At 39.0% G+C, this 23,045-nt stretch overlaps 2 protein-coding genes across 3 annotated transcripts in view; both read left to right on the top strand.

The window, feature by feature from the left end:
- LOC117928110 (endoplasmic reticulum metallopeptidase 1) overlaps positions 1 to 9,188 on the top strand; it is a 50,327-nt gene extending 41,139 nt beyond the window's left edge. Inside the window, exons 12-13 of the mRNA XM_034847951.1 lie at positions 6,588 to 6,945; positions 8,535 to 9,188. Coding sequence (XP_034703842.1) covers positions 6,588 to 6,945; positions 8,535 to 8,857 — 681 coding nt within the window. The 3' untranslated portion in view covers positions 8,858 to 9,188. The remainder of the gene's footprint in view (positions 1 to 6,587; positions 6,946 to 8,534) is intronic.
- A 1,164-nt stretch (positions 9,189 to 10,352) lies between these two features.
- Positions 10,353 to 22,424, top strand: LOC117928749. Of its 2 annotated transcripts, XM_034848755.1 has the most exons (4): positions 10,353 to 10,648; positions 11,136 to 11,208; positions 11,347 to 11,532; positions 21,911 to 22,424. In XM_034848755.1, the coding sequence occupies exons 1-4, from the start codon at positions 10,522 to 10,524 to the stop codon at positions 22,197 to 22,199; spliced, it is 675 nt and encodes a 224-aa protein (XP_034704646.1). In that variant the 5' UTR covers positions 10,353 to 10,521; the 3' UTR covers positions 22,200 to 22,424. The 2 variants fall into 2 exon arrangements, with proteins under 2 accessions (XP_034704646.1, XP_034704645.1); XM_034848754.1 differs by having other exon boundaries at positions 10,355 to 10,648; positions 11,136 to 11,532.
- Positions 22,425 to 23,045: the final 621 nt, after the last annotated feature.

Here is a 23,045-nt window from a genome sequence, read left to right as displayed (position 1 = left end):
TTCAGGAGACAAAAATGCAAATTATGACAGATAGCATAGCGAGAAGTTTAGGCTCTGGGAGATTCCTAGATTGGAAAGCTGTGAATGCGGAGAGGGCTTCGGGAGGAATCTTTATATGTTGGGATAGAAGGTCTTTGGACATTATAGATTGGGAGGAGGGTCAGTTTACATTATCTTGCAGATTCCGTAACGTAGAAAATGGGATTGTCTGGGTCTTTACGAGAGTGTACGACCCTTTCTCTAAAGTGGAAAGGGATGCGTTATGGGAAGAGTTTGGGGCGATTAGAGGGCTGTGGGAAGACCCCTGGTGTTTAGGGGGGGATTTTAATATCACTTTGTTTCCAAGGGAAAGGAGTAGACAAAGGAGAATTAGTTCAGCAATGAGGAAATTTGCTGAAATTGTGAATGATCTGGGGCTGGTGGATCTTCCCTTTTAGGGGGGAGAATGTACTTGGAATGGGGGCCAAAATAATCAGACCTGGGCTCGTTTGGACAGGTTCCTGGTGTCTCCTAGCTGGATAGACCAATTCAGTGGGATTAATCAGTGTAGACTGCCCCGTCCGGTATCCGATCATTTCCCAATTATGTTAGTGGGGGGTGGGATAAGACGAGACCCGACTCCATTCAGATTTGAAAACATGTGGCTTAAGGCTGAGGGCTTCAAAGAGCTTGTGCGCAGCTAGTGGCAAGGGATTGATGTTAGGGGCAGTGCTAGTTACAAGTTGGCTACTAAGTTGAAGGAAATCAAACAGAAGCTAAAAGTCTGGAATAGAGAAGTCTTTGGTAAGCTGGAGAGCAACAAATCTGAAGCCTTGCAGCAAGTGGAATTCTGGGATAGGGAGGAAAATGAGAGAGTTCTGACTGTGGAGGAAACAGAGCTGAAGAAAGAGGCAAAAGAAAATTACAGAAAATGGGTGATTATGGAGGAAACTCACTGGAGATAGCTCTCAAGGGAAATATGGCTAAAGGAGGGGGATAGAAACACGGGGTTCTTTCATCGCATAGCAAGTGCTCACCGTAGAAATAATTCTTTGGAGAGAATTAAGATCAATGGGGAATGGTTTCTAGAGGAGCAGGAAATTAGGGAAGGAATTGCTAATGCGTTTAAAAATTTTCTCTCAAAAGATACGGGGTGGAAGGCGGATATTGGGAGACTCCAGCTTGATCAGATCAGCCATCAAGAGGCTGAGAATCTGGAGAAGCCCTTTACAGAGGATGAAATCCATGCGGCTCTGATGGAGATGAATGGGGATAAAGCCCCTGGCCCGGATGGCTTTACTTTGGCTTTTTGGCAAAGCTGTTGGGAGTTTATCAAAGAGGAGATTCTAGAAATGTTCAAGGAATTCTACGAACATAGCTCTTTCCTCAAGAGCCTTAACAATACTTTCTTGGTATTGATCCCCAAGAAAAGTGGGGTTCAGGACCTTGGAGACTTTAGACCCATTAGTCTCCTGGGGGGACTTTACAAGTTATTGGCTAAAGTGCTAGCTAACAGATTGAAGATAGTAGTTGGAAAGGTGGTCTCTACTTCTCAGAATGCCTTTGTGAGGGGAAGACAAATCCTTGACGCTTCCTTAATTGCAAATGAAGTGATAGACTCGTGGCAGATACGAAAAGAAAAGGGCCTTATATGCAAACTGGATATAGAAAAAGCTTATGATAGTATCAATTGGAAGTTTTTGTTGAAGGTGTTGCAAAAAATGGGCTTTGGACCTAAGTGGGTGGGGTGGATGTGGAGCTGCCTATCCTCAGCTAAATTTTTAGTGTTGGTTAACGGTGTGCCAGCAGGATTCTTTCCTAGCACTAAAGGTCTTAGACAAGGAGATCCCCTGTCTCCTTATCTCTTTGTTATGGGAATGGAAGTGCTAGATGTTCTTATTAGGAGAGCTGTGGAGGGGGGTTTCTTATCAGGGTGTAACATAAGGGGTGGTAGTGAACCTCCTTTGAATATCTCTCACTTGGTTTTTGCTGACGATATAATTATATTCTGTGAGGCCAGAAAGGATCATCTAACCCATTTAAGTTGGATTTTATTCTGGTTTGAAGCGGCGTCAGGCCTAAGGATTAATTTAGCCAATAGTGAAATCATTCCAGTTGGAGAGTGGTGGAGATGGAGGAGTTGGCTGTTGAGCTAGGCTGCAGGGTGGGGTCCTTACCTTCTCAGTACTTGGGTCTTCCCTTAGGGGCTCCCAATAAAGTGCCTTATATGTGGGATGGGGTGGAAGAGAGAGTCAGGAGGAGACTAGCTCTTTGGAAACGGAAATATATTTCTAAAGGGGGAGGAGTCACCTTAATAAAAAGTACTTTGGCTAGCATGCCAATCTACCAAATGTCTATCTTCAGAATGCCCAAGATTGTTGCTAGAAGGCTTGAGAAAGTGCAAAGGGACTTCTTGTGGGGAGGGGGAAATATGGAGGGGAAAATTCATTTGGTAAATTGGGAGGTGGTTTGTACAGATAAGGATAAAGGTGGGCTAGGCCTTAGGAAGCTACCTATGTTGAACAAAGCTTTACTTGGCAAGTGGATATGGAGGTATGCTTGTGACAAAGATAATCTTTGGAAACAAGTGATCAAGGGGAAGTATGGGCAGGAGGATTTTGGTTGGAGGCCAAAGAAGGCTAATGGGACGGTGGGAGTAGGGGTTTGGAAAGAGATTTGGAAAGAATCAGATTGGTGTTGGAATAACATGACTTTCAGAGTAGGGAAGGGCAACACGATCAGATTTTGGACAGATGTGTGGTGTTCAGAGTCAACGCTATCCCAATGTTTTCCTCATCTCTTTGGTATGATGGTTCAAAGGAATTCAACGGTTGAGGAAATGTGGGATCAAAATTCGGGGCAAGGAAATTGGAATCTAAATTTTTTGAGGGATTTCAATGATTGGGAGCTGGAGTTGGTTGGGGATTTTCTCCATATATTGAGGGGTCACAAACCCTCTTTGGAGGAAGATTCAGTTCTGTGGAGGAAAGGAAAAAGAGGTCAGTTCAGGGTCAAGGAAGCTTATAGTTTGTTGGCGAGGTCTGATGATACAGGCTTTCCTTCAAGGAGCATTTGGGTGGCAAGGGTGCCAACTAAAGTTGCTTTTTTTGCGTGGGAGGCGACATGAGGGAAGGTGCTCACTTTGGATAGACTTCAAAGAAGAGGGCTACAACTTCCAAATCGTTGCTTCCTGTGTGGTTGTAAGGAAGAAAGTGTAAATCATATCCTTATACATTGTACAGTGGTTAGAGCTCTATGTGATATTGTTTTTGGTTTAGTTGATGTGAAATGGGTTTTTCTAGAAACTGTAAAGGAGGTGTTAGCTAGCTGGAGGGGCTCATTTGTGGGAAAGAAAAGGAAAAAGATTTGGGACGCCATTCCGTTGTGTATTTTTTGGACGGTGTGGAAGGAGAGGAATAGATTAGCTTTTAGGGGAGGTGTGTTGAACGTGCAGAAGTTAAAGAATTTTTTTGTTTGTAATCTGTGGAGTTGGGCCAAATTGTATGTAGGTGAGGAGGCGTTCTCCCTTATAGGCTTCCTAGAGTGGATAGCTTCCATTTAAAGGGAGGTGATTTTTTGTTGTTGTTTTTTGAAGCCTTAGCTGCCTTGTATACTCCCTGTATACCTTGTGGCGTTGTGCCTTTTGAATGAATATCCTTTACTTATCAAAAAAAAAAAAAGAATCTGGATAGGTTCTATGAATCTAAACAATTTGTAGGAATTTGGGCAAATTCTATGTTGCCCCTACTAATAGTATAACCAAGTGATAGCTCTTTTAGGGAAATGGTTGTGGAGGTTTCCTAGGGAGAGTACAACTCTATGGCATCAGGTCATTCTTAGCATCTACGGGACACACTCAAATGGTTGGGATGCCAATACTCTAGTCAGATGGTCACACCGCTGTCCTTGGAAGGCCATTGCACAAGTCTTTCAGGATTTTTCCAAGTATACTCGGTTTGTCGTAGGAGATGGGGAAAGAATTCGCTTTTGGGAAGATTTGTGGTGGGGGGACCAGATCTTTAAAGACCAATATCCAAGACTATTTAGAGTAGTAATGGATAAAAATATTCCTATATCTTCAGTTCTCGGTTCGGCTCGCCCTTTCTTATGGAACTTTAATTTTCGTCGTAATCTAACCGATTCTGAGATAGAAGATCTAGAACGCCTCATGCACTCTCTTGATCGTATGAATTTATCCACTTCCGATTCAGAAGCGAGATCTTGGTCCTTATTGTCTTCAGGATTGTTTACAGTCAAGTCTTTCTTTACAGCCTTGTCCCAAATGTCTGATTCATCTCCATTTTTCCCCACTAAGTTTGTATGGAAATCTCAAGTCCCTTTCAAAGTTAAGGCCTTTATCTAGCTTGTGGCACACAAAAAGGTAAATACCAATGACTTGCTACAATTGAGGAGACCCCACAAAGCTCTTAGCCCTGACATTTGTAAGTTGTGTATGGAGCAAGGAGAATCGGTAGATCATCTTTTTCTTCATTGTTCTGTGACGTTGGGGTTGTGGCACAGACTTTTTCAGCTAGCCAAGATGGATTGGGTTTATCCGAAAAGCAGTTTAGACATGATGTTCATCAATTATAAAGGTTTTGGCAAGTCTAAGAAAGGGGTAGTTTTGTGGCAAAACGCGTGCATAACTTTAATTTGGGTTGTGTGGCGGGAAAGAAATGTTAGGATATTTGAGGACAAAGCTAGGAATTCTGAGAATCTTTGGGACTCCATTCATTTCCTTGCTTCCTTTTGGGTTTTTTGTTTTGCGGGTTTTAAGGGCATCCCCCTTAACGTGTTACAACTTGATTGGCTAGTAGTGTGTAGTTCCAATGGGACGGTCTAGCGTATTGTTATTTTTTCGTGTTGTTTAGTTTTACTTTTGGCGAGAGGATTCCTCATCCTCCTTTTGTACTTCTTTTTCTATCAATATATTCACGTGTGGTTTCCTATATAAAAAAAAATAGTATAACCAAGTGACATGAGAACAATCATCAATAAAGGAAACAAACTAACAAGTTCTAGTGACACTTGAATCCAAGAGGCTTCCTAAACAGTAGTATGAATTAATGGAAAAAGATAAAATGATCTATTATTGCTCAAAGAAGAAAAACTCAATGATGTTTGCTAATTGACAAACTACACAATGAAAGTCATTAACATCCAGATTCCGAAAAAAACAAAGGAAGTATAGTATTTAACAAAGAAGAAGACATATATACTAAATATAAATGATGTAGCTACATTTGGACTTTATTGGATGAAAAACTTGAAACATGAGATAAAGGTATGTGACCACTACCTTTCTTACTCCCAACATCATGATGGTAAAGCCTCTCTTGGTCCTTAGCATGACGTATTGTCCTTCTTTTATCTAGGTTTTGAAAAACATAGTGGGAAACATGTTACCGTGTAATTTGGATCTTTGGTGACTTGATGAATTGATGAGATTTATTGAGAGTTTAGAAACATGTAGTACAAATCTTTGGTAACTCCTTAGTCCAGCCGCAGTAGCTAAACTACCATTAGCTACCTTGTTTTTTTTTATTCCTGGGACATCTGGTCTAGCACCCGATTGTATAACCTAATTTTCATACCAAGGAGTATGATGCATTGGGCTTATCTCAAGAGGTGAAAAAATTCCATTCTTTCAATTTCTTCCTTTTTCGAGTCCCTCAAACTTCGAGCTATTTAAATTCTCATGGCCGAATTTCTCCAAAAGTGTCATATGTGATAAGCCGCCTTGTTGTTTGGACTGCTGCTGGTTTTGGTTTTCATCATTCTTGTCGAGGGACTGTGGTTTCCCATGTAACTTCTAGCACATCTCCTCTATATGCCTTAGTTTCTTGCAATGACTACATCAAAGGCTATCCTTGTTACTTGGCCACTTGGATACCTCTCCTCTACTAGAATTTGTGCTAGAGATTGGACTGCTTTGAGAGCCTTCACTTGCTAGAGCGTCTAGCATTATGCTCCTTCTTCCTTCTTCAACCCTTACGATTGAGAGTACCTAATTCAACTCGCTCAGTTTTCACTACTATTATTGCAAAGTGTATCTTCCTAAATTGTATGTGCTCATAGTTTTGTGACCAATAATTGTGCTAATAATTCATGAGGTAAAAAACCCCTTTAAAAAAATATTGCATTTGTTTCAATTCGTTTTATCAGTTGCCTGTAGGCTGATTAGTATTATGTTTACATACATATTTAGTTTTAGACCTTTTGGTTCCCTCCAATGCTTTGCATTATAGGATTTTGTACAAAGATGAGCATCTGATTCTAACCATCCTTGTTGAGTCTCAAACTTAGGTCTCAGGGTAGGAGTATGCTTTTCTATTCCCAAAATATTCAGGCAAGAGTTTTTATTGTATTCATGTATTAAATTACTTGTTCTCTAATATGGCTAGCAAAGGGTTTACTTACAAGTCAATTCATGGACAAACAGCTCTACTGACTGCATATCTTACTGTAGTTTTCCAATTATTTAAAGTCCCGTCAACAGTTTAATTACTTACTATTCCTTTGTGATTTGAGATTTCTGAAGAAAATGCAAGCATTCAATCAACTATCTTAATGACTTGATGGTATTTCAAATATTTTATTGTTCTCAGGTTGTGCATGTTGTGGACACAACAGAAAAGTATGGTGAAATGCAAGATCCTAGATCATATATTTCCATATTTTCTACAACTCCTGGAAATTTGATAAAGGAGGTGGAACAAATAAATGAAGGATTTGTTTGTGGAAGAGATAAGGTTCTTGATTTTGTTACTTTTTCTGTCAAATATGGTTGCTTGACAAATGATGACATTGGAGGTGGGTGGAGCAAATCAGATATCCCTGTGCTGCATGTAGATAGTGACACAGAGGGGGATGGCAGAACTACACAAATTTCTATTGATACAAAGGTTTCCACACGCTGGTCTCTTGCAATCAACACTCAAGAAATAGAAGACTTCTTGTTCAAAGGTATTATGGATTTAGTGGATTTGTATCTTTCATTTTTTCTCATCAGAAAAACTAACCTGAGGGCATGCTACATGGAAAACTGATGCATATATTCCAGGTGTCAGGAAATGAATTCTAGGGCTTGTCAAAAACCTGAGCTTTTAAGGGACATCTTAGTGCCTTATGGGATCATTTTAGCTGCTCATTTAACTTTAATTGGGTGGCCAAATGTAGACCCAACTTGTCACTTCCTTCTACAGTGGTGGCAGCTGATACAGTTTCCTGACTTAACACCACCTAGCCCCATATGGTTTATAGTCTCTGGTGTTTTGTCTGAAATGTCCTTATGTGCATCTATATTCCCGTGGGATTAATATACAAGGGTCTTGTTTCATTGTTAAGTTGTTCTTTACAAAAGGTTTGACACATACTCCTTGGATTAATATATTATAGGTTCTGCATTTTGCCTTTCCATATTATAACTTGAACTGAGGTCAAGGCAGACCCCTTGGATCTAATACCTAAGTGGTGTTGTAAAAATTTTACTGAATTATTTTAGATGCTGTTTACACTAATGTCGCATGTTTTGTGCATTGAATGTGTATGCTCAATTGAGTGGTTTTTAATCATGTCCAGATTGTGAACTTTTGAAGGTTGGTTGTTCTTGCATAGAATTCCAAGATTGATATTTGCTTTTTCATTTTTAAAATACGTAGTGGTTGAGCTGTATTGGCCTTTAAGAGGACAATTTAGCTCAGGGATGGTTGGAGTTAAGCCACAGAGTGATTCAGGAACATTTAGTTTTTAATGTTTTCCAGTTGGCCATCGAAAGATATGTTAGCTAAAAGGGAAAGTAGATCCTATGTTAGCTAAATCATATCATTTGCAATACTTGATGACTCTAATATCATTTGCCATTGATTGAATATAGGAAGTGAATGCTGTCAAAATTGACAGGTTTTACCTGCATATATGTGTTTGTAAATAATTCAAATCATGTGAGTTGAGATTTACCTGACAGATTTTATGGCTGTGTATTGGTTCTAACCATTGGACTTTTGGCAATAAGTTTTATGGAGAAATTTGAATTTCATTCATACAAATGTTGAAATTACTATAGGATATATGTACAGCTGTATGAAGTAATTCTAGGAAACTATCAAATGAGTCTAGCCACTACTATTCAAGAATTTACAGCCTACATATTAGCCTGCATACATTTTCAACATGTGGGGAACTATCAGCATGCATATTTACAGAAATGGTGCTATTAGGAAGAACAATCGGCCTGAATATTTTCAACAAGTTTCTGTCTCTATCTTTGTTTATATGCCTGTTTCCCCATGAGAAGAACTCCCCACTTCTTGTACTATTCTTCTCATGGGCTTGACCTGACAACTTGTATTAAACTGCCTTGTAATTAGGATTCCAATTAGTTGTTTGTTAGAGCAAGAGTATACTGTTTCTGACATGGTCGTTCCTACAATAGTTCTGTACATATTTTGTTATTATTTCCTGTTGGTCATTTCATCTAACTATTTGGATAAGTAGCATGCATCCTGCTTTGCCAATTGATCTGATATGATTGTTCATTCTTTCTTTGAATGCAGAAAATTCTGATGAGTTAGTTCCTCTGGGTGGCAAGGGCAGCAACAACGGATGGCACATCTTCCAGTTTTCTGGTGGGAAGAATTCACCAACAAGGTTTGATCTGACTCTTTTCTGGAGAAAAAATTCTACCAAGTCAGCTCACAATGCGGACGGACAGCGAGCAGAGCAGCATCCCCTGTTAAAACTAAGGACGGATGTTAACAGATTGACACCAAAAGCTGCAAGAGTGCTTACAAAGCTTCCCTCATGGTGTTCCCAATTTGGGAAGTCTACATCCCCTTACAACCTAGCCTTCTTAACTAGCCTTCCTGTTCTTTTCTAGGTACCCAACAATTTCATTCCCCAAATGCAACATCTATAGTTGGCAATTTTTATTTTTTATTTTTAATTTACAATTAATAAGTGTGTCAGATCCTTAGATTATTCCAAGATGAGCTGTTTCTTTTTAAAAATTTTCATGTTCAGGTTGTGACAGTAGGAACGGTTGAGTTGAGGTGTATGGTGAACTTTCCTTGGATCACCTCTGTGGCCAGGAGAAGCATTTGATTTGGCCCTGAAAATGATTGTTGGTAGTTGGTACATCCCTTGATAAACCCCATCTGAGATTTGGATGGAAAATATACCGATAGTAACTCGGGTTTGTTTGAATCAAATCTCATGTTCGTACAATGGATACATTTTATAATTTTTGTAAAAATTACTTTTAGACATTTTAAAAATATGTTTTGATATCTCAAAATTTTTAACGGTTTAAATTTTTTTTTTCTTTCAACTTTTTAAAAATTATTTATTTAACCTTTTTTTAATAGGTGAAAATATGATTATGATAGAAAGAATCATAGGAAAAAAGAAGAAAATTTGTGTTGAGAAACTAAGAGGGTGTTTGATTTTTTTAGTTTTTGGTTGAAAATAATTTGTTTTTAGAATTTAGATTGTTTATTTTTTTATTATTTTTTATGACTTATTATAAACTTTTTACTAAATAAAAAAAGTTAAAATATTTAATTTTTTTTAAATAGAAAAAATAATATATTGATTTTTTTTATTTTTTAATATTTAATAGAAATAAAATACTACAAAAACAAATCATCTAATATTTAACACTATTAAATATTAAGATTTTATTTAGAATTAAGTAAAAAAAATAAACATCAATTATTTTTTCTATTTAAAAAAAATTACATATTTTAACTTTTTTATTTAGTAAAAGGTTTATAATAAGTCATGAAAAAATAAAAAAATAAAAACTTAAATTTTAAAAATAAATTGCTTTTAACAAAAAGCCAAAAAAATAAACATCACCTAACTTAGGTGAACATATGATTTATGACAGAAAGAACCATCGGGAAAAAAAAGAAGAAAGTTTTTGTGTTGAGAAACTAAGTTGAAAATGAAGTTATCCAAAGTGTTTTGATTCTTGAAAGAGATAGAGATACAAATAGGTAAAGGAATTATGGTAGAGGAATTAAAGTGGAGAAAAAGAAATGAGAAAGAAAAAATATTTTTGGAGAGAAATAAAATAGAAGGGTAAGATTGTCAATCAAATTTGAACAAAGAGTCATTTTTGCAATTTAGCGGGTATTTGGACCCACCTCTTCAAATAGCCTTAAAATTGTTATTATTATTTTTTTATTTTAAAAACATAAAACAGAAAATGTTTCTGCAGTGAAAACATGACTAAAGTTGAATTAAATTTCAATGGGTGAAGTGAAAAGAAAAAGGAAAAAAGGGAAGAAGAAGAACATGCAGGGGGATTTTTGCTTGCACGTGCGACACAAACAGTTGACAGTTTAGTGGGGAGTGGGGTGGCGGGTGACAGTCCAGTGATGACTGATGAGCAAACAAACACGTGTGTAGTGGTTGTACATAAAGCTGCTTCTCACATTCTCAGTCACACTTGAGAGAGAATCTCCTTTAGCTGTAGCGCCGTCGATTTTGGAATCTCAGTTTCTTTTCCGAGAAAGAGTGCGAAAATTTTTCTAAGAAATGCGGACTCTACCGCTAGGAGTCTCACTGGTATCCCCTACCACCACCACAAGCACAGCCACCCCCATTAATTCTCCTCTCACCACCATCAAGAAACCGTCTAGGGTTTCTAATTTCCCCAAATCAGGTACCACTTTTCTCCATATTTCTTCCTCCGTGGATTTTTTTTTTTTTCAATTGTTGAATATTTTTATGTTTGATTTTTAGGCCATTTGGATTTCTTCAAAAAATAATAATAATAATAAAATAAAACAAAATAAAAATAAAAATAAAAATAAAGAAATTCATCACTAGAAAGCCAAATAATTGTGTGAAGTTTAGTTGAATGAGGTCTCAAGGCCAAATAATGAAAGATCTAAGACTCAAATTTTATTTTATTTCATTTCTAATTGTTACAGTAGAAGATAGATTCCTGGGAAATTTTTCCAAGAAAAGATAGTGATTCTGCTATTACTTAATTTAGTTTCACGAAAATAAAAAATTCCAGCTAAATTTTTTTTCTTGGGAAGGGGATTTACCGGAATCACTGGCTGTCAAGACGAATCCAATAATGTAAATTTGGGTTTCTGTGCTTATACAGATATATTTTGGTAACTGTGTTATCTGGTGTATAGGGATTTGCAGAGCCAGTCAGGTGGTTGAGCTATTTCCAACAGTGTTGCCCGAGATTGTCGTTCGGGAGGCCAGGTTAGAGGACTGTTGGGAAGTGGCTGAGACTCATTGCAGCTCCTTTTTCCCTGAATATTCCTTCCCTTTAGACTTTGTCTTGAGGATTGACAGGCTGTTGGCAATGTTTGCGGGTTTCTCTCTACCAAATGGTTGCAGGAGAACTTGTTTGGTGGCTGTCATCGGTGGCTCTGCTGATGATACCTTCTTCCTCGGGAGTGAAGATTTCAAAATTGGAGGTTTTGATGGGAAATTCAGTTTTAACAAGGGGTATGTAGCTGGGATATTAACAGTGGATACTGTTGCTGATTTTCTACCAAGGAAAGGCCCGCTTCGCCAAAGAAGGTGAGTTTGGTATTCTTCTTTCCTATTCCTGAAACTATTTCTGATAGGTTGTGCCATTGTACAAGGATTTGACATGTAAATGCAACTAGATTTGGATGAGGCATTTCTTTTGTATGGATGTTAAAAGGGTACAAGAACATAGTGATTCAAGTGTTCTTGAGGGCTACATGACTGGGGAGAGTGAGAGAGAGTGCGATGGAGAGGAAGGAGAGAATAGTGCAGCGATTCGAAGAAGAAGGAAGGAGAGCGGCTTTGCAGTGTAGTCCAAGGTGTCCGAGATTGTTTTAGATGAAAGAAAAGGAAAACCCCAAGTTCTCATCGTGGAGAAGAAGAGAGGGGTTTCGTCATGGGTCCGAATGGGATCAGAGAGTCTAGGGTTTTTCATGGAGGGCCTAATCCATTGCATCAAGGATGAGAAAGAAGGAAGATGGGGAAGGGAATGAAAGGACAAGGGGCGATCGTACTCCCTAACGCGAGGGTTAAATAGAGCGGGATGGTTTCTTCGGCTAGGGGTTGTCGATTTGGAAAGGAAGAGCTTCTGTATCTTCATTCCGAGAGGCAGAGGGGACAAAGGAGGATGGGTGACTATGGCGGAGAAACTACATCAAATGGAAGGATCTATTGGCAGAAAAGCAAATATGCAGGAAGCAAGGGTCGAGGGGAAATCTGCCTTGGAGAGTTTGTACGCGGCAGTAGTGAAGAGATCAAGTTGGAGAGATACAAGCTCAATCAGAGTGAAGGTTAAAAGGGAGGAAACTCTAGGAAATTTGCAGAAATTGGAACACTGCATTGTTGCGAGCTGGAAATCCAGAACAGAGGGAGAAGAGGACCTGGAGAGATTGGGAATATGGGCAAATTCTTGGGGCCTAAAAGGAAAATTAAGGCTGGCTAAATTGGAGAAGGATAGGGTCTTGCTGGAGTTTGAAGATCTGGAAGAAGCAAGACGCGTTGTATCCTCAGGGAATCGATCATTGGGAGGGCTCTAGTTAGGGCTGGAACAATGCAACCCTAGGATTGGCTGCTGGGTAGAGAAGGAGGTAGGAAATGAAGTCTGGGTCAAAATCGTTGGGCTTCCAATCTCGCTGTGGAGTCCGATGATTTTGAAAAGATCATCGTTGGGCTGCTGGGAATGTGGGGGTTTTGTTGCAGTCGATGATCAGACGAAGACATTGGGGGATATTCAATGGGCTAGAATTTTGGTTAAAATGACAGGAGACTTTAGGCCGAGTGTGCTGGAAATCGAAGTGGAGGAGGACGTCTATGTCTGTCACTCTATGGGAGTTCAGACTGGTGGTGAGGAAGAAACACAGTGAAGCGTCTAGATGAAAGAGTGATGAGGTTAGGGGTGATGTGGTCTCACGTTCGGAGCAGCGCGTGGAGAAAGAGCTGGTAAGCACGAGGCTCGAGACGCTGAACCTGTCAGCTGAAGTGAGGGGTGTGCAAGAAAATGGGTCTGGCCGGGAGTTGGTAAACCAGGTCCAAGGCCCGGTGATTCGGGACTGGGCCTCCACCGATGTGCTAGCGTCTGGGTCGACTTCATTAGGCCCAATCGTGGGCCCTAAAGAGGCGAGGAGGGCTGGTGGGCCTGTCGTGGTTAATGGATCCTTAGGCTCAAAGTCAAAGGAAGTGGCAACTGATGATGATGGATCAGAAGCAGGCCCATCGTCAAGGAGGTGGGCTACAGAAATGGGTTGCCAAAAGCTAAGTGGATTTGAAGGTATGGAAAGGGCCGACCCAGTCACGCTAATATCCCAAGCCTCAAGCAAAGGCTTTCAGGAGAAGGCCTGCCTTCTGGATTGCACTATTTCTAGAAGTGGGAACCTTTCAGAGACGGAGCCCTTTGTTGCCTGGGAATCAGAGGAACTCAGGAAGCAACAAATAAATGTTTGCTACTCAGCGACAGACCGGGCGCTTGAAGAGGAAGCTTTGAGTTATGGGTCGGTTTTCTATTCTAGGGGAAAAAAGGGCTTTGGAGACTTCTCATCTTAATTCTTTTTATGCTGATTGGGCTCCGGAGGGGGAGTTTTACGATCGTTCTGGGGGTATAGAGGAGGAATTCCGGGGTGATAAAACAACATGGTTAACAGTGTACAAGGGGTTTAATGAGAATGATAATGGTTGCTGGGACTTGGGAGAAGCCAATAGAATCAGTGATAAAGTCAAGGGTACGGAGGGGGATTCTGGCACGCCTGAGATCCAAGCTGTGAGAAATGAGAATGAGGAAAAATGGGAGGAGAGTAGTTTGACAAAATTTAGTCACTTTTTGGGATTTCCGACAGAGGGATTGGAAAAAGAAATCCTGAGCTTTCTGATTAAAATCAGAAAGAGACGGGAGAAGATACATAGCAAGGAGCTTCTGGAGAAGTCAAAATTCGAAAGAGAGTTAAAGAGGTTGGAGTGTTCTGTAAACTATGAGGGGGAGAATAAGCAGAAAGGTCCATCACAGGGCAAAGGGAGTCAAATTGTAGTTGTCCAATGAAGCTAAAGTTCTGAGTTGGAATGTGAAAGGAGCAAACGATAGCTCCAAAAGGAAAATTATTAAGTCTTCTATAAGGAATTAGAGAGTGGATTTACTATGTATTCAGGAGACAAAAATTCAACCTATATCGGAGGGTCTTGTGAGAAGTTTAGGCTCTGGGAGATTTTTAGATTGGAGAGCTCCGGATGCTGAGGGGGCTGCGGGTGGTATTCTGATTTGCTGGGACAAGAGGTCTCTTGACATTCTGGACTGGGAGGAGGGCCATTTCACACTATCCTGCAGATTTAGGAATGTAGAAAATGGGGTTGTTTGGGTGTTCACGGGAGTTTATGGCCCGTTCACCAAAGTGGAAAGGGATGGTCTGTGAGAAGAATTTGGGGCGATTAGAGGCCTTTGGGAAGACCCTTGGTGCCTAGGGGGGGATTTTAACATCACCCTCCTCCAAAGGGAAAGGAGCAGTCAGAGGAGAATAAATTCATCAATGAGGAGATTTGCTGAGATTGTTGATGATCTAGGGTTGGTGGATCTTCCTTTACAAGGGGGAGAGTTCACCTGGAATGGGGGCTACAATAACCAGGCATGGGCTAGATTGGACAGATTTCTTGTGTCCCCTAGTTGGTTAGACCAATTTAGTTGGGTTACCCAAAGCAGGCTGTCTCGGCCAATTTCTGATCATTTCCCAATCATTCTAGTGGGGGGTGGGATAAGAAGAGGGCCTACTCCATTTAGGTTCGAAAACATGTGACTTAAGGTTGAGGGATTCAAAGACCTTATTCGAAGCTGGTGGCGGGGGATCGAAGTTAGGGGCAGTGCTAGTTATAGATTGGCTGCTAAGATGAAGGAAATAAAAAGGAAGTTGAAAGTATGGAATAGAGAGGTGTTTGGGAGGCTGGACTGTAACAAATCTTCAGCCCTGCAACAAATGGATTTTTGGGATCGGGTGGAAAGCGAGAGAAGCCTGAGGAGGAAACAGAGTTAAAAAAAGAAGCAAAAGAAAGTTATAAAAAGTGGGTGCTTCTGGAGGAAGTTCATTGGAGACAACTTTCAAGGGAAATCTGGCTAAGGGAGGGGGACAGAAACACGGGTTTTTTCCATCGTATGGCAAGTGCTCATCGTAGAAACAATTCATTGGACAGAGTTAAGATTAATGGGGAGTGGCTTTTAGAGGAGCAAGAGGTGAGGGAAGGAATTGCTAACACCTTCCAGCAGCTGCTTTCAGAAGATACGGGGTGGAAGGCGGATATTGGAAGGCTTCAGCTTGATCAAATCAGTCAGCAAGAAGCGGAGAATATGGAGATTCCTTTCACAGAGACTGAGGTACATACGACTTTGATGGACATGAATGGGGACAAAGCCCCTGGTTCGGATGGCTTTACTGTGGCCTTTTGGCAAAGCTGTTGGGACTTTGCTAAAGAGGAGATCCTGGATATGTTTAAAGAGTTTCACAACCATAGCTCTTTTCTTAAGAGCCTCAATAATACTTTCCTGGTCTTGATTCCTAAGAAAAGTGGGGCTGAGGATCTTGGAGATTTTAGACCTATCAACCTTTTGGGGGGGCTTTATAAATTGTTGGCTAAAGTGCTAGCTAACAGGCTTAAGAAAGTGGTTGGAAAGGTGGTCTCCACTGCCCAAAATGCCTTTGTGACGGGAAGACAAATTCTTGATGCATTCTTAATTGCAAATGAGGTGATAGACTCGTGGCAGAAAAGAAAAGAGAAGGGTCTTATCTGCAAATTGGACATAGAAAAAGCTTATGACAGCATCAATTGAAAGTTTTTGTTGAAGGTCTTGCAAAAAATGGGCTTTGGGGCTAAGTGGTTGGGGTGGATGCAAGGATGAAAATATCGGTAATCACGGATATATCGAAGATATATCGGCGGATATTTTGGAAAAAAATATCTTTAAGCTTAAAATTGTTAAAAACTCATGAAAATGTAAGGAAAACCTCATAATAATATAATTAGAAGTATAATAGACATTTTAAAGTTATTTTATTGAAAATTTTGATATATGTATAACATGATTTATCATATTTGATAATAATATCGTATGCATCGATAAAAATATGAATTTTATAAGTGTACATTTATTATTAAATTACACCTAATATTATGATATTTGATTATAATGTCTAATTTTAAAATATATATTAATATTAAAATATGATCCATTTAATTCAATTGTGTTAAACAATATAAAATAAATTATGATATTTATATAATTTTTTAATATTTAATTAATTATTAATGATATTAAAAACATTATGAAGAAAATTGTATAATTTTTATATTTTTGGTTATTAATTAAAAGATTTTGCATTTAATTATAAAATAATTATAATTAATTTGCTCTTTAAAATATTCTTTTAATATTTTCTTTATATAATGAGTTTAAGTATATATAAATTTATTGCACATTATATATCAAAGGGCAAGTTAGCCCAGATGGTAAGTGGGTGAACCCCAAACCAAAAGGTTTGGGGTTCAAATCCCCTCGGCAGCAAATGGGAGGCGCACTGTAGCGGCACTGTAGCACATTGACTGCACTGTAGCATGTTTGACTTTCGTTGACCCGCGTTGACCATGCGATATATCTGGAAAAATCGACGATATATCACGAGAAATCGCTGATTTCTCGAGACTTATCCCGAAATATCGTTGGACCGATATTTCTCCATGAAATATCGTATCGATACCCTTCGATACACGATATTTCGGCGATATACGTGGAGTTGCTTGTCTTCATCCAAATTCTCAGTTTTGGTTAATGGGGTGCCAGCTGGCTTTTTCCCTAGTACTAAGGGGCTTAGACAAGGAGATCCTTTATCTCCCTACCTATTTGTTATGAGAATGGAAGTGTTGGATGTTCTCATTAGGAGAGCTATGGAGGGGGGATTCTTATCAGGGTGTAGCATTCGGGGTGGTAGTAGATCCACTTTGAACATCTCCCATTTATTTTTTGCTGATGACACAATTGTGTTCTGTAAGGCAAGCAAGGAGCACCTAACTCACTTAAGTTGGATTCTCCTCTAGTTTGAAGCGGCTTCAGGTCTAAGGATTAACTTAGCCAAAAGTGAAATTATCCCAGTTGGAGAAGTGGAGGAGATTGAAGAGTTGGCAGTCGAGTTAGGCTGCAGGGTGGGATCCTTGCCCTCTCAGTATTTGGGACTTCCACTAGGGGCTCCTAATAGGGCTCCTTCTATGTGGGATGGGGTGGAAGAGAGAGTAAGGAGGAGACTTGCGCTTTGGAAACGGCAGTATATTTCCAAAGGGGGGAGAATCACTCTCATAAAAAGCACTTTGGCTAGCATGTCAATTTACCAAATGTCTATTTTCCGAATGCCCAAGATTGTTGCTAGAAGACTAGAGAAAGTGCAAAGGGACTTCCTGTAGGGGGGGGGGGGGGGGGGGGGGGTGGAAACTTGGAGGGGAAAATTCATCTAGTTAAATGGGAGGTGGTTTGTATAGAAAAAAACAAGGGTGGGCTAGGCCTAAGGAAGATAGCCATGTTGAACAAAGTCTTGCTTGGTAAGTGGATATGGAGGTATGCTTGCGAAAAAGATAATCTTTGGAAACAAGTGATCACAACGAAGTATGGGCAAGAGGATCTTGGATGGAGGTTAAAGAAGGCAAATGGGGCGGTTGGAGTAGGGGTTTGGAAGGAGATCTTGAAAGAATCTGATTGGTGCTGGGATAACTTGGTGTTTCTAGCTGGGAAGGGCACCAAAATCAGATTTTGGACAGATATTTGGTGTACTGATACACCGCTGTCCCATTGCTTCCCTCACCTCTTTGTCATGGCTATTCATAGGAATGCAACGGTTGAGGAAATGTGGGATCAAAATTCTGGTCAAGAGGCTGGAACCTAAACTTTTTGAGGGACTTTAATGATTGGGAGTTGGATATGGTTGAGGATTTGCTCTATGTTTTGAGGGGTCATAGGCTTTCTTTGGAGAAAGATTCAGTTCTTTGGAGGCGAGGAAGAAATGGTCAGTTCAGGGTCAAGGAAGCTTATAGTTTGTTAGCCAATCCTAATGACACAGTTTTTCCTTCAAGGTGCATTTGGGTGGATAGGGTGCCAACTAAAGTCGCTTTCTTTACTTGGGAGGCGACGTAGGGGAAGGTGCTTACTCTAGATAGGTTCCAAATAAGAGGGTTGCAACTTCCTAATTACTGTTTTTTGTGTGGTTGTGAAGAAGAAAATGTAAATCATATTCTGATACACTGTATGGTGGTTAGAGCTTTGTGGGATATTGTTCTTGGGTTAGTAGATGTTAAATGGGTCTTTCCAGAAACTGTAAAGGAGGTTTTGACTAGCTGGAGGGACCCCTTTGTGGGGAAGAAAAGGAAAAAGGTTAGAAAATCTATTCCGTTGTATATTTTTTGGACGGTTTAGAAGGAAAGGAATATATTAGCTTTTAGGGGGGCTGTGTTGAATATCCAGAAATTAAAAATTTTTTTTGTTTGTAATTTATGGAGCTGGGCCAAATTGTATTTAGGTGAGGAGTCTCTCTCCCTTATAGGCTTTTTGGAGTGGGTAGTATCCACTTAAGGGGAGGTAAATCTTTTCTGGTTTTGTTGTTCTTTTTGGAGGCCTTAACTGCCTTGTATACCCCCTGTATGCTTTGTGGCTTTTTGCCTCTCTATTAATGCATTTCTTGTTTACTTATAAAAAAAAAACATAGTGATTCAAGTTAGTCTTGTCTTTACAAAAAATGAGTCTATTTAGATAATTTATTGACTGTTGTCTCTGTTTGAATATGTAAGCATGTTCTTGATTCGCAGAAGCTACTTGGAGGGGTTGAATAGGTAGTCTACAATTTTCATCCAATTATTCTGAAAGCACAATTATTGATTGAGTCAATTAATTAAATGGAATGATTTGATTGACTCTAAATATATTCAAGAAGAACCAAATATGACACCAGATGTAATTGGAAAACCACCTGTAGAGATTCATGGAAAGCTCTGCAGATGTAAAAACTACGACCTACTGATCATAGCAATAATCCACTAAAGATAAAAGAATATATAGATTTTACTTGGTTCAAATGCTACTTATCTTACAAGACTTATACCAACCAGTACCTACACTTCTTCTTCACATCCCTGATGCAACACACTCTTAAGGGACTTTGTGTGCTTACTGAAGATCTTGGACAGATCTTGAAAGTCCATGTTAGATCAACTAAGCCTTTCATACTTGGAGGCACTTTCAAGATTTTGTTTGGACAAATCTTGATTGAAAATTTTAGAACTAGGGTTATATTAATGGGGGAGACTCTCATTTTCTCAAGGCTCTCTCAACATATATTTTTCAGTTTCTTTTTAAATCTAAAGTTAAATTTTTTGTTTTGTCAAACTCAGAAAACCAATTAAGGTGGCTCTTGAGTGTCCTTTATTAAATGTTTAGTGTCCCCTGTTGGATGTGTCCTAGTCAATTTTCCTCATTTCAAGTGCAAACTTCACTTGATCATTCTCGGTTGCTTTCAAGCATCATTTGTGCTCCTTTCAGGCTTAATTATGACTAAAATATGCATTTAATCATTTCATTATGTTGTCCTAAATTAAATCTCTAAACTCACTTGAGCTTCATTTGTAGAGTCTTCAACTCAAATATGACGTGTATAAGTCTCAAAGGAAGTGAAGTAGATTTGACCTAGTGATTTTGGAGAAAATTTGCCAACCTAAACTAAGACATTAACATAGCATATTCTCAAAATGTCTCTAAATAATTTAATGATTAGGGGACCCATGGAAAGAATGAAATGGTTTAATTTTTGGGAGAAGAATTAACATTTGCTAGATCTGATATGTAATTAACAAATTCATTAATTCAGATCAATGAGAAAATGCTTGTGATTTATCTCATCAAATGGACTTTTTTTTTTTTTTTTTTTCTTTTGATAGATAAAATAAGCAAATATATTAGAAGTGCTTGGAAAAGGCACGCAAAGTGCATATGGAGTATACAAAATGTGCCAAAAGGCAAGCATAGGGGAAAGAGAAACAACAAACCACAACCAAATACAACAATAACACCTTAAAGATCTAGAAAAATAGAGAGCTCCCAAATGACCTTCTTGCAGGCAAACCAAGAAGGTTGTATGAGTTTATTTGATGAATTTGTCTCATCAAATGGACTTATAAGTTCCGCATTTTTAGCATGAGACCTTAACACATTGTAATGCAATTCTGCCATCTCACATGCATGTACTTGGATTTGGTTAAGTTTGACAATTACTTTCACTTTGTCTGCAATGAAACAAAAAATAAAAGTTTTTGTTCAAAAGAGCTAACCTGTATTAATTTTTATGCATCATTGCTATTACATTTTGACATTGTTAATTCAGCTTCATACTACCTAAGAATCGGTATAACATGATTGAAGCTCATATGGAAGTGTGTGTATATATATATATTCTTTTTCTTTTCTATAGGTAATAGTGATTTTATGAAAAGTCCCTAACAAAAGAGAACGCGCTGTATGTGTACACTGGAAGTTCATATAGGAATATATACTTTCTTATTTTGTGTTGGAAGCTATATAGCAAAGTTAATAGTGCAGTGAGTGATCGTTTTGATAGGGAGAAATTAGAGTTATCAACGGTCAGGATAGGGAGTTAGGCACCTCGTTTCTCTAGGCGGCTCAATGATTGGGAGGTTGATATTTTGGAGTGGTTCCTCTTGAGGTTGCAATGGTGGAGGCCTGGAGGGTGTGTAAGGATTTGGAGGATATATTGGTGTGGACTGGGTTGAAGAATGGAAATTTTTTGTTAAAACCTTGTTAAGGATTCAGAGTTGGGAAGACAAATGGATTTCCCAACAAGTGTTATTTGGAACCCTTGGGTGCTGCCCAAGATGGGCTTCTTCAATTGGGAGGTCACTTGGAATAAAGTTTAACTTTGGATCATATTCAGAGGAGAGGGTGGTTTGTGACAAATAGATGTTTCTTTGTTGCAAAGAGGAAGAATTGGTTGATCACATTCTCATCCACTGTGACAAGAACATCTTTTGTTTTATCTTTTTGGTGTATCTGGGGTGCTCCCCTCTTTAGTGAAAGAGACACTCTCAAGTTGGCATGGATCTTTTGTGGATAAGAAAAGGAAAAAGGTGTGATGGGGGATCAGTTATTGATTGGACAAAGGATATTTCAATTGTGACATTGACTTGTCCTAATGCACCTGTTATTGACAACTGAAAATGACTCCCAGCAGATAGTCATCAATCATTGATTGGACAAAGTATATTTCAACTCTGAGGTTACTGGTTACCAGCTTTATGCGAGACCCCATATCATTCTGGCCCTTCTTCCTGAGAAAGAAAACCCTAAGGCTTATTTATCGATTCAACCCAACTTATAAAGACACTGTTTGAATTTATTATGAGGATTACAATTTAGCAACTCAGTTATGATTTTGTTAAGTATGACATTCTGGTTCCAGCTGAATCCAAAACCGTGTCTGATACTGGATATGTGACACATTTTAAACATACATCCAAATACTAAGCCTTATTTTTCATTTCAACCCAACTGGACACTCGTCAAATTCTTTTCATATTCCTAAATCTCCCAGGCCCTTTGTGCTTGTACCTGTCTTTTTTGATAGGATCCATTTGTGTTTATATGGAGGATTACAATTTAACAACTCATTTATGGTTTCATTAGTATGACAATCTGCTTCCAGCTGAATCCAAAACCATGTTGGGTACTGGATATGCAAAACATTTTAACATACTTTCTTATATTACTGTATAATTCTTTCTTAATTATATTTTTACTAATACCTTGCCAGCTGTGGATGCACAATTGTAGAAGATATGAACCTTTAACTTGTATACTTACATTACTACTGATTATTTTGCTCTGACAAGTGAGGCATTGATTTTATCATTGCAGGAGTGGAATTGCTTACATATCAAATGTTGCAGTTCGGGAGACATTCAGGCGCAAGGGGATAGCCAAAAGGCTTATAGTAAAGGCAGAGGCTCAAGCTAGAAGCTGGGGCTGCAGAGCAGTTGCACTGCATTGTGATCTGAACAACCCTGGGGCTACGAAATTGTACAAAGGCCAAGGTTTCAAATGCATCAAGGTGCCAGAAGGAGCAAATTGGCCCCAACCCAAAACCTCTCCAGATATCCAGTTCGGCTTTATGATGAAGCTCCTAAACACCTCTAGTGCTGCTTAGATTCTATAGAAATATACAAAACATTGAACAGGCAGAAAAAGAAAAAAATTTGAAAGTGCATGCCAAATTGGGACATCGAGATTAACTTGTATATATCTAAACTGTATTCATGATGCTTACAGTGCTTATACTGTATCAATAACTTCTCAATTTGTGTGATAACTTCTCAATTTGTGTGATAATTGGCTAATTTTCTTTCCAAGCTAACGAAGGTTTTGTTGTATTGCCGACCAAGTTGCAACTCTAGCATCTACACTCTGCCTTTTTCTTCTTATCTCCTTCAGTTGCCTTAATTCACTAGATGTGTTTATTCTGGTGAATATAGTCATCCCCGGTTCATGTATATTATTTATTCATTACTAATTTTTTCCAAATCTTCTCATGCATAAGGAATAATGCATCTTTTGACAGTATCTCTATTTCCCATTTAATCTAATCCTTATTGTCTCCCGATTGTTTCACAACCAATTTTAGGTCTTCTACACGACTCTAGTTATTGTTCTATACAGTAAAACAATGATGCTAATTTTAATTGGTCCATAGCCGGCTGGTTGTACTAGCATGGTTGTTATCTAGTGGATTTCTTAGAAAGCGGATACCAGTTGCACTCTGCCTTTCTTGAAGACCCGCTGTTAGTGCCTTTGGCAGGATGGATGAAACCGAAACTCCCAAGCTTCAGATAGAAAAGTATGGACAAACTGGCCCGTTTAGTTATAATTGGATTTGGGGCTGGCTGCTAACTGACAACCCACCTAACATACATTACTCACTTTAATTTTTCAATGTTTTGAAGAAAAGGGAATGGTAGTTGGGGATTTTGTGGCCTTAACCCAAAAGGATTGCCAC

The sequence above is a fragment of the Vitis riparia genome, chromosome 13, assembly GCF_004353265.1.
Source record: "Vitis riparia cultivar Riparia Gloire de Montpellier isolate 1030 chromosome 13, EGFV_Vit.rip_1.0, whole genome shotgun sequence".
NCBI classification, from domain to species: Eukaryota; Viridiplantae; Streptophyta; class Magnoliopsida; order Vitales; family Vitaceae; genus Vitis; species Vitis riparia.
This window is presented reverse-complemented; position numbering and strand designations above follow the sequence as displayed.

What these genes read in the sequence shown, in the direction of transcription:
- LOC117928749 (XM_034848754.1), top strand. Translation starts at nt 10,522, where the DNA reads ATGCGGACTCTACCGCTAGGAGTCTCACTGGTATCCCCTACCACCACC. An exon ending in TTCTAATTTCCCCAAATCAG is followed by an intron (nt 10,649 to 11,135) that starts GTACCACTTTTC and finishes TCTGGTGTATAG; the next exon opens with GGATTTGCAGAGCCAGTCAG. An exon ending in GGCCCGCTTCGCCAAAGAAG is followed by an intron (nt 11,533 to 21,910) that starts GTGAGTTTGGTA and finishes TTATCATTGCAG; the next exon opens with GAGTGGAATTGCTTACATAT.